The 9,409-nt window shown below is 36.6% G+C and overlaps 2 protein-coding genes across 5 annotated transcripts in view; one reads left to right on the top strand and one right to left on the bottom strand.

The window, feature by feature from the left end:
- Window positions 1-6,567, bottom strand: part of LOC107741738 (kelch-like protein 15) — a 12,816-nt gene extending 6,249 nt beyond the window's left edge. Inside the window, exons 1-3 of one of the 3 annotated variants that reach the window (XM_016554512.1) lie at window positions 6,296-6,567; window positions 3,610-3,691; window positions 1,295-2,006 (exon numbers count right to left, since the gene is read on the bottom strand). In XM_016554512.1, coding sequence (XP_016409998.1) covers window positions 1,295-2,006; window positions 3,610-3,691; window positions 6,296-6,356 — 855 coding nt within the window. In that variant the 5' untranslated portion in view covers window positions 6,357-6,567. Of the gene's footprint in view, window positions 1-1,294; window positions 2,007-3,180; window positions 3,279-3,609; window positions 3,692-6,295 lie in introns of those variants that run through there. The other 2 variants (XM_016554519.1, XR_001640231.1) reach the window with 2 other exon arrangements.
- A 595-nt stretch (window positions 6,568-7,162) lies between these two features.
- LOC107741782 (eukaryotic translation initiation factor 2 subunit 3-like) overlaps window positions 7,163-9,409 on the top strand; it is a 13,626-nt gene continuing 11,379 nt past the window's right edge. The window contains exons 1-2 of one of the 2 annotated variants that reach the window (XM_016554576.1): window positions 7,163-7,247; window positions 7,557-7,664. In XM_016554576.1, coding sequence (XP_016410062.1) covers window positions 7,596-7,664 — 69 coding nt within the window. In that variant the 5' untranslated portion in view covers window positions 7,163-7,247; window positions 7,557-7,595. The remainder of the gene's footprint in view (window positions 7,248-7,556; window positions 7,665-9,409) is intronic. The other variant, XM_016554569.1, reaches the window with a different exon arrangement.

Consider the following 9,409-nt stretch of genomic DNA (forward strand, 5'->3'; position numbering starts at 1 on the left):
TTGGTACCAAATTTCGATACCTAAGGGGTTAATCTAATCAAAGTCAGTGAGCCAATAAGCTTGCAGCATGCTTTATGTGCCTAAATCAGTGATTGGCTCTGGCGAGGCATCAAGGAAAACGCATCTGTGTCCATTCTTGCACAGTGTAGCATCATGCTACATAAGACAATTTATACAATTAATACTAAACTTTTACTCAAAACTCACTTTAAACCACCATTGAGTGTTTGTAATAAAACCCTCATTAGATCGCAATCGGAAGTTATCTAATGAGGGTCATATAATGTTGCAGAAATATGTTATTTGTAGCCTTTTATATCAAGCTAATCACTACACCTGCTTAGCATTTCTCATGTAAACACACTGTATTGATATAAAAATAGGCAGAATCTCATGAAAATCACATACAAATCATATACTGTCGTAATCGCTTGTTTATTAGCTTCTTGTTTCATCTCTGTAAATGTTTTTTTTGGAAGTGTAATGCACGTTCGTCTTCAGAAGAGACAAGGCGGGTTATGAACACGTAATATGATTGAAATATGAACAGCGAATAAGCTTCAGCGATCACAGAAGAGAAAACACAGGCAGACAGCGCTGGAAGCAGTTCATGCTCTGCTTAATACTTTGCACTAATTTATTGTGTTGGTTACATTTTGTTCCTTTGTGCAGTGGCTCAGGAGATGAATCTTTGAGTCTGTAAAAACCTCAACAAACTGAAAAAAAATAAGTTTTTCGAGGTAATGTGTAATGTAATCTTGTTAAAATGGATTTCATAAAATTGGTATCGAAAAAAGTATTGTTCAGGAACTGGTATCGAAGTCAAGGTATCGGTATCGAAAATATTTGAACAATACCCAGCCCTACTAAAAATAATTATTTTCTACGCAAATCTTTGAAAACAAATGGAGGAAATTGTTAATAAGCTCTTTTGTGTTTTAGATGATTGCATTTGTAAGTGTATATAATTGTTTACTGACATAATGTACTGGTGAAAGGACTAAAGGTTCATATGTAATACAGTATATGGCTATCTTTGTAATTCCAGTTTATGTGTAATGTATGGCAATACACCTTGAAAAAGACAATTAAAAACATTTTGTAAGGAAAATAGTTTTTACTTTAGTGGTTAGACCACTATTTTTCTTGAAAATAGTATAAATGTTCTCCAAAACCATATGAAATCAACATGAATACAAAGGCTTGGCACACGTTTGAATAAATGATTTCTCCTTTTTTGTTGTGTACTCTCTTATCCATCAATGACACATAAGTAACAAGGATGCACTTTTACCTTCTCAAATATATTGGCAGGAGTCATGAGGCAAAAGCGCAGGTTCTGCACGACCGCATCCGTATGTCTCCAGCGCCGCCGGTCATGTCTCAGCCAGGCCTGCACTGACTCGTACAGCTCTATTTCCGGAAATCGACTTAGCTGGTCACTATCCAGATACGCCTTCAACTTCTCCAAACTCAGATAAGACAGGAAGTCTGGTCGCGCCATCAAGGGCACAAAGTTCTCCAGCAGAAATCCATCAAGCTGCTCCTGCACACCTTCCACGCCAACGCTGAAGTCTTCCAGCAAGCGCATGACCTCAGCACAGTTCTCTAAGCAGATCTTGGCCAGCAGGAAGGAGCAGCAGAACTCTACAGCCTCGGTGAGTTGCACATACATGGCAGCCTGCAGGATCTCCTGCACAGTGAGCATGCTCAACTCCAAAGAACCGTAGTACATGAAGCGAAGGACGTGACCAAACCCAGCTGCCGTCAACCCCTTCATGTGAATCTTATCCTGGTCACGTTCCCGCATATCGGCCGTGAACATGACCCGGAAATAGTCGCTTTGCGTTGCTAACAGAGCCTTGTGCGCCTGGAAGTGGTGCTCCTCGATGAGCAGAGTGACATCGAGCAGCAGTCGCTCCTCATACAAGGCTCTGAAGCCTGACGACACGCTGCCGTCATGCACTTGGGAAAGGTACACCTCCACTTCCCCTGCCATTAGGCACCTGCAGAGACACAAACGCTCTTATAAATGACGTGTAAAGAGGAGTCGATACATCCCATTCAGCTGGTCATCTCTGCAAGGTGTGATGGAGAGACAGATGTTTTACTGCTTTTTTCTCAAGTATTTGATAGAAATAAGACTGATTTGTCCCGTCTCAGAGTTCAATATCAATCAACAGGATGGGAAAAGCCTCTTAAAGGGATAGTTCATCCAAAAATAAAAACTGTTATCATTGAAATACAAAGATACGAAGATATTTAGAAATATTTCTCAGTGTTTTTTAACCATAAAATGAAAGTTTGTGGGGTCCACTGTTGTTTTGGACAACATTAACATTATTTGATAGACAAAAACAGAAAAAAGCAAGTCCTAAAAGTTTGGAATGACATGAAAATTAGTACAATAAAAATTTCAGTTTGATTTTTTAAAAGAAATTTATATTTGTATTCTGCATAAACACATTAAATTGATCAAAAGTGAAATTTATACATGTTACAAAATATTTATATTTCAAATAAATGCTGTTCTTTTTGAACTTTCTATTTACAATAGAATCCTGAAAAAAATGGATCTCTGTTTCCACAAAAATATAAAGCAGCACAACTGTTTTTAACATTGATAATAATAATAAGAAACCATGTGACACTGAAGACTAGAGTAATGGCTACTAAAAATTCAGCTTTGCCATCAGAGGAATAAATCACATTTTAAAATATTTACAAAAACAACTAAATTGTAATATTTCACAATATTACTGTTTTTATTGTAATTTTGATCAAATAAGCTTTGGTGAGCATGAGAGATTTCTTTCAAAAACAAAAAAATCATACCGACACCAAATTTTGAATGTAGCATAAATGATGAGAGGATTTTCATTTTTGGGTGAACAATCCCTTTAAAAAAAGATAAAATTATGCATATCTTTAATTACATGCTCATTGAACTAAACAGCATCTCCTCAAGTTCTTTATCAACCAAATCGTCTGAGCTACTTGTATTTTAGTGAATAATAGATGGTGAAAAAAACATGCCAGACTTTAATAAAGCCTCTGGAAGGACTTCAAGAACTTTCACACCTCAGCACTTCAGTTTCTGCTGCTGAAAGCCAAACTCTATCTCAAAACTCCCCCACACACTCCCCCTCTACTGCACACATACACACACAGCACACTCACCTCTGATTGGCCACGGGCATGTCACAGGGGGGTGTCCGAGCCAATCAGAGGACAGTACCTCTTGTGTCCGTAGGAAATTAAATTCTGAAGATATTCACCTAAATGACAAATTGAACAAGCCCCAATCATTAAAATAACGTGAGAATTACCAACAGACTAAAATACTAGATGCACCAACAACTCAATGTCCCACTGTGTGCAAATATGAAACAATTACTTATAAATGGAGGTAGAATTTGATAGAATACTTTGACAAAATATATCCCTGTTTGCATATTAAAACTACACCATATTTGTGCAGAACAACAGCCTCTTATTGTTCAATCATTTTTGATATAAAAATGAGATGAAATACACTTAAAGACACTGTATCCTCAGCAGGTTATGTGGCTTGTAGAAAAGTAGAGGGTGAAGATTTTGTGATATTACCTTTTAGAGGCCTCCTGGCCAACTGTCGGCTTCACTGCGCTGAAGGGACGTTCACATTTCCTCTGCTTGTACTTGCCCTGCTCTAAAAAGAGATGACATCCACATGCTGGTAGATATTCTTTAATTTCTGTGTTATTATTATTTAATTTACCCATTGTTAACACACATTTGAAAATGTTCTGCTAAAGAGTTAAAAAGAACATATCAAATGTTACTCAAGGGGTGTGCCGGTACGAGTATCGGTACCGAACGGTTCACAGGGCAATTCCAAATGGAAGTGATCATCCCTATCCCCTTGGAGTGGGGACTTTGGAGTGAGCAGGGCACGTGTGTGCCATTATGTAGTCGTTTGGAATGCACTTGGCAAAGGGAGCGACGTAATTTCCTCATCTTCAGCTGGCATGTTCCCGTGACAACGCAGCACGGTGTCCGTCAGCAGATTCGCTGATGGACACCGACATAAAAATAATCTGATCCTGCATAGACAGCAATGCAACTGAAATGTTCCCAAGTCCAGAAACGTAGCAAGGAGATCTGTAAAATAATCCATGTGACATCAGTGGTTCATCCGCAATTATACGAAGCTACTAGAATACCTTTTGTGCGAAAAAAAAAAAAAAAAAAGACTTTATTCAACAATTCGTCTCCTCCGCATCACCCTGTAAACAGCGTATGCTGTTCTGTGTCAGCTGCGTGATCCGGTGTGACGTAGCTAACACAGAACAGCATACGTTGTTTAGTCCAGCGGATATTCTCCAAAATGGCACCAGGGTGATGCGGAGGAGACGAATTGTTGAATAAAGTCTTTTTTTTTTCTTTTGCGCACAAAAAGTATTCTCGTAGCTTCGTATAATTGCGGTTGAACCACTGATGTCAATGGATTATTTTACAGATCTCCTTGCTACGTTTCTGGACTTAACATTTCAGTTGCGTTGCTGTCTATGCAGGGTCAGACAGCTCTCAGATTCCAAAACATCTTAATTTGTGTTCCGAAGATGAACGAAGGTCTTACGGGTTTGAAACTAAATGAGGGCGAGTAATTAATGACAGAATTTTAATTTTTGGGTGAACTATCCCTTTAAGGTTACCACTGCATCTTTCTGAAAAAAATGCAGCGATTGAATATAGTTTATTTATAGTTATTTTCAAATCTTCAATGTACTGTCATTAGAACTTCAAAGAACTCCATTATTGTTTATTTAATTCTAACAAATGAAACCAAACCAAAAATCAAACCAAATGAAAAATAATTTGCTTATATTTCTGCACAGGAGAGACTTGGTGTTGTTTCCAAACAAAATAAATATATTGGCATCAGCCAAAATGAGTTGAAAAATATCGGCATATCGGATATCGGGCAAAAATCCAATATCGTGCATCCCTACTATATTTCAAATAAATGTGGTTCTTTTGAACTTTTTATTCATCAAAGAATCCTGAAAAATATGTATCATGGCTTCTTCCACAAACATATATTAAGCAGCACAACGTTTTCAATATTGATTGATTGATCAGGGGTGTATTCCAGAAAGGAGGTTCAACAAACTCTGAGTGAAAACTTGAACGAATTATTAGGTTAGAGGTACTTAGAGGTCGCAGCAAGATGTTATCAAGTGAACGCCATTTTAAAAAATGGTACCATTCAAATAAATATGCATGTGGATATGACAAAATAAAAAATTAAATCAAATTAAATTAAATCCTCTCCTGATGTAAATGTAACGGTAAGTTACTATATGGTAACTTACAGAGAGGTTTAGTTTTGTCTTTTATTGGAACCGAAAACACTAAGTTTCCCTTTTCTGGGTTAACAAACTCTGAGTTTCCAACAAAACCCACTTTCTGGAATACACCCCAGCATATTAGAATGATTTCTGAAGGATCATGCGACACTGAAGACTGGAGTAATAATGCTGAAAATTCAGCTTTGCATCACAGGAATAAATTACATTTTAAAGTATATTAAAACAGAAAACAGTTATTTTAAATTGTAATAATATTTCACAATATTATCGTTTTTACTGTATTTTTAATTAAATAAACGCAGCCATGCTTTTGACTGGCACTGTGGCAAACTTCTCTGTGATGACTAGTAAGTTGTTTATAGAAAAGTTTTTTCTCCTACTAAATAATGACGTTTAACTGTCACAGTAACTTAATGACAAATGGATCTGTTTTAGCAGTGTTCAACCTTTAATTAGCCTCAGCGTGGTTTTAAATCCTCTAAACTTCAATGACCTCGTGTTCAGACCCTCAGTGAGCAAGACACAAAAACAACGCTTGACTGATTCCAAGAAAAGTCCGTGTTATGGGCTTCTTAATTGACATGTTTTGATTTTGCAGTTGTTGCTATTGTTTTGTTTCTTAAATCTTTAATAACTATCTACAAGCGCCTGAACATAAACACTGGCGGTGGCTTGAAATCTAGTGAGTTGTCTATCTAGACAGCATTTACAGTCGCTGAATCCTAACGCGAATATGATGCCTAAACATGCTGTCTACCTAGGGAGCTCACTAGCTCTATATGATAGACACAGCCAGTAATTACCGCTGACACGTCCAACGAATGTCAACCCACTACTTATGTAACAATTCTGATGTTTTCGGCTACAATAAGTTCAAATGACTACGCTATTAAGCAGGACAACGTTGTGTGGGAAATGAAACGATTCCAGTAGGGTTTTACCTCGGCGATGCGACTCCACGCAACCCCGCTTCGACCAGGGAGCCCGAGGTCCTTCGGACATGGAGTGCTGGTGTTAGACAAAGTCCAGAGAAATTAAATATGATATCTCATTATCGACGGAGATATGCTACCCGTTGACGTCTTTAGGTGACATTAAACTTGTGTTATTTAGGGTGAATCCCTAAATGTTGTTTGTCTATAGCCTCCACGGCGATCGTAGACGCCATATTATTGTCTGCACTGACGTCATTTCCCGAACATTTGTCGGTCGGACGGAAATGTTGGCGTTTGTGTGTCAATATTCTCTGCCTACATGTACAAGATGTTTTAGTTCACTGTCACAAATGTGAAAACTGCTTCGAGCACATAAATTATGACATATATTATGATTTAACTTTTACTTTCCTTATGAATCCTTATAAACATTGGAACCTCCTATTATATTACATTACATTATATTATATTATATTATATTATATTATATTATATTCTTTACTGATCCCTCAAGGGCAATTATGTTGCAAATTGCAAAAAGAGGTGAACACTGTATGGTGCACAGTACAGTGTTACACATATTACAATAAATGCAGAGAGGAAAAACAAAAGCTATACACTAATACACAAGATGTATGTTTGCACTGTCCACATTAAAGTTTCTAAATATTGTTTCAGTATGTGTAGTTGACTTTAATATTTATGTCAGCATGGGAACATCAAAAGAATATGTTTAGACTGATTACAAAGTAATATCATATGTTTCTTTATGAGGTAGCCCATAAAACTTCTGATACTATTAGATAGATAGATAGATAGATAGATAGATAGATAGATAGATGGTAATATAAAAACTACAAAGCATGTGACGTCATAACCCTAAAACGGACCCTGGTTTCATCCGTGTCAATCCAACGTGTGTTCCAATCCAAGTTTGTAGACGTTAATCATATATTAGGTACATTTTGCTGCTGGTTATGTTGGTATTTAAATTTTTTTTAATGTTAATTATAATCTAGGATGCATTTTCTGGTCTGTTTTCTCCTTCTTGGGGTTTACTGGGTTTTCTAGAAACTGATTGCATCATCCCATGCCTACAGGACGCTGTTAGATAAATGAGTTTATAATTATCTTTTATTTTATGGTTTTATGCTGTGTAATAGTGAAACATAGAACACTATCTATATGTCTATATATAACACTTAAAAATAATTTAAAGGCACATGCTTTAATAAATACCACACATGTATTTGCAAAAAACGGTCAGGCGTTTGCTTGGTCATACTTCCATTCCTTTTCTATCAAGATGGCGGGCGACGAGTTTGGAACAACGTTGGGTCAGCCTCATCTTTCTAAACAAGACCTTAGTACATTAGTAAGTCTTCATCTTTTGTTCATATTTGTAATATAACATGTTATAAAAGTACTAGCTGTATCGACAGTTCGAGTTAAGCGGTTTTGTACTCTGATGATAGCAGGCGTGCTTGTTAGCTGTACCGGTGAAAGCTCACCACATGATTCATTCTGGGATGGAGAAGGACCCCGTGTAGAAATTATGTAAAAATGTTGTGAAACCCAAATGTCATTGTTTAATATAGTTCCAGTCATGTACTACTTTGTTTATGTACTAATCTGGCATACTTCTAATCAAAATAATTCTGTTCGTCTGACGTTTAATGTAATGTACTCGACAGTTAATGTTCCATTATGGCAAGCCGTTTTAAAGGGGTGGTTCAGTGTTTTTTTTCTAGGCTTGATTGTGTTTATGGGGTGTAGTCTAACATGTGTTAATGCTTCGTTTTTTAAAAAACGCATTATTTTTCACATAATTTACCTTTATTCCACACCTCTCTGTCCCTTCTCTGAGAAACGCTCTGATCAATTTCCTGCTTTTATGAAGCCCCTCCCTCAGAAATAGGCGATGGGCTCTGATTGGTTAGCTAGCCCAGTGTGTTGTGATTGGCTAAACCGCGTCTAAACGTCCCGCCCCTCACCTCAGCGGCATGTGCTCTGGTTGTAGTGTAAACAAGTCTTTAATATGCTTATCAGTTTGAGCCTGATTGAGAAGCAGAGCATATTATTGAAGAGGATCGTGCAGAACCTGTGCAAGCATGGCTTTTAATGGTAGGCCTATGTTTTTTGCTTGTTGTTGTCTCATACTTTTAGATACGCTGTTATTTGTAAATGCTACTGCTTATGTTAGCTTTTAATATAGTTTTATCCTGATTAAAGCTTTAATACAGTACAGCAACCGCATGCCCTTCCATGTTTAATGCTTCTCATAGCTATGTGAAAATAAGTGTATAACAGTTCATTGCTGAGCTGAATGAGAGAGAGAGAGAGCGTGTGCAGAGCAGGGGGATGCTAGGAACAGTATTAAGAACAGCTGCTTTTGAACATTGATTTTGAAACATAATCTTTGCAGTTAACTTGTATTTATTTTTGTTACTGTGACTTATTTAATACTTGAAAGTAACACAAGTTTTAAAACAATAATTGCAAGCTACACTCTGAATCAAAAGCTAGTAATAGCAATCATTTGATTCAATTTAAGCTTGCAACAGCAAAGTGCAGCTTCTTCTTTTTTTTAGGGGGAAAAACGTATTTTTCTCTAAGAGAGGCTGTTACAAGTTGTGGAGAAATCTGAAGTATTTATTTCTGGCAGTTGTCACTTATGAACGGATTGAATTATATGCTTTGAAGTAGGGCTGGGCGATATAGCTAAAAAATGTATCAACGATATAATGTTTCATATCGTTCGGTATCGATAATTATTGAAATTTTTTTTATAACCTTTTTTAAAACGGAGCAATAGAAAAAAAAATTAAATTTAACCACTGTATTTTTAATTTGCCCAATTTATTAAGACAAACAAGAAATATTTTTTTAACAGTCAAACACAAAATAAAATTTAAACAAATATCTCCTTTAGGGATATGCCGGTATTTTACTTCTAGATTTATATATTAAGTTGCTCGAGCAAGTGGCAAAACATTTAAACTACTTTTCTTACGTTATCACAAACTTACCATTGACAGAAATAGTCAGCTCTACTTCCTTTCCTTTTGCATAGAAATCTTTATTACAAGCAATCCTGCGGTTCATAAAGAACTTTGTTTT

This window comes from Sinocyclocheilus rhinocerous, unplaced genomic scaffold (assembly GCF_001515625.1).
Source record: "Sinocyclocheilus rhinocerous isolate Xijiao unplaced genomic scaffold, SAMN03320098_v1.1 scaffold100, whole genome shotgun sequence".
In the NCBI taxonomy this organism is placed as follows: domain Eukaryota; kingdom Metazoa; phylum Chordata; class Actinopteri; order Cypriniformes; family Cyprinidae; genus Sinocyclocheilus; species Sinocyclocheilus rhinocerous.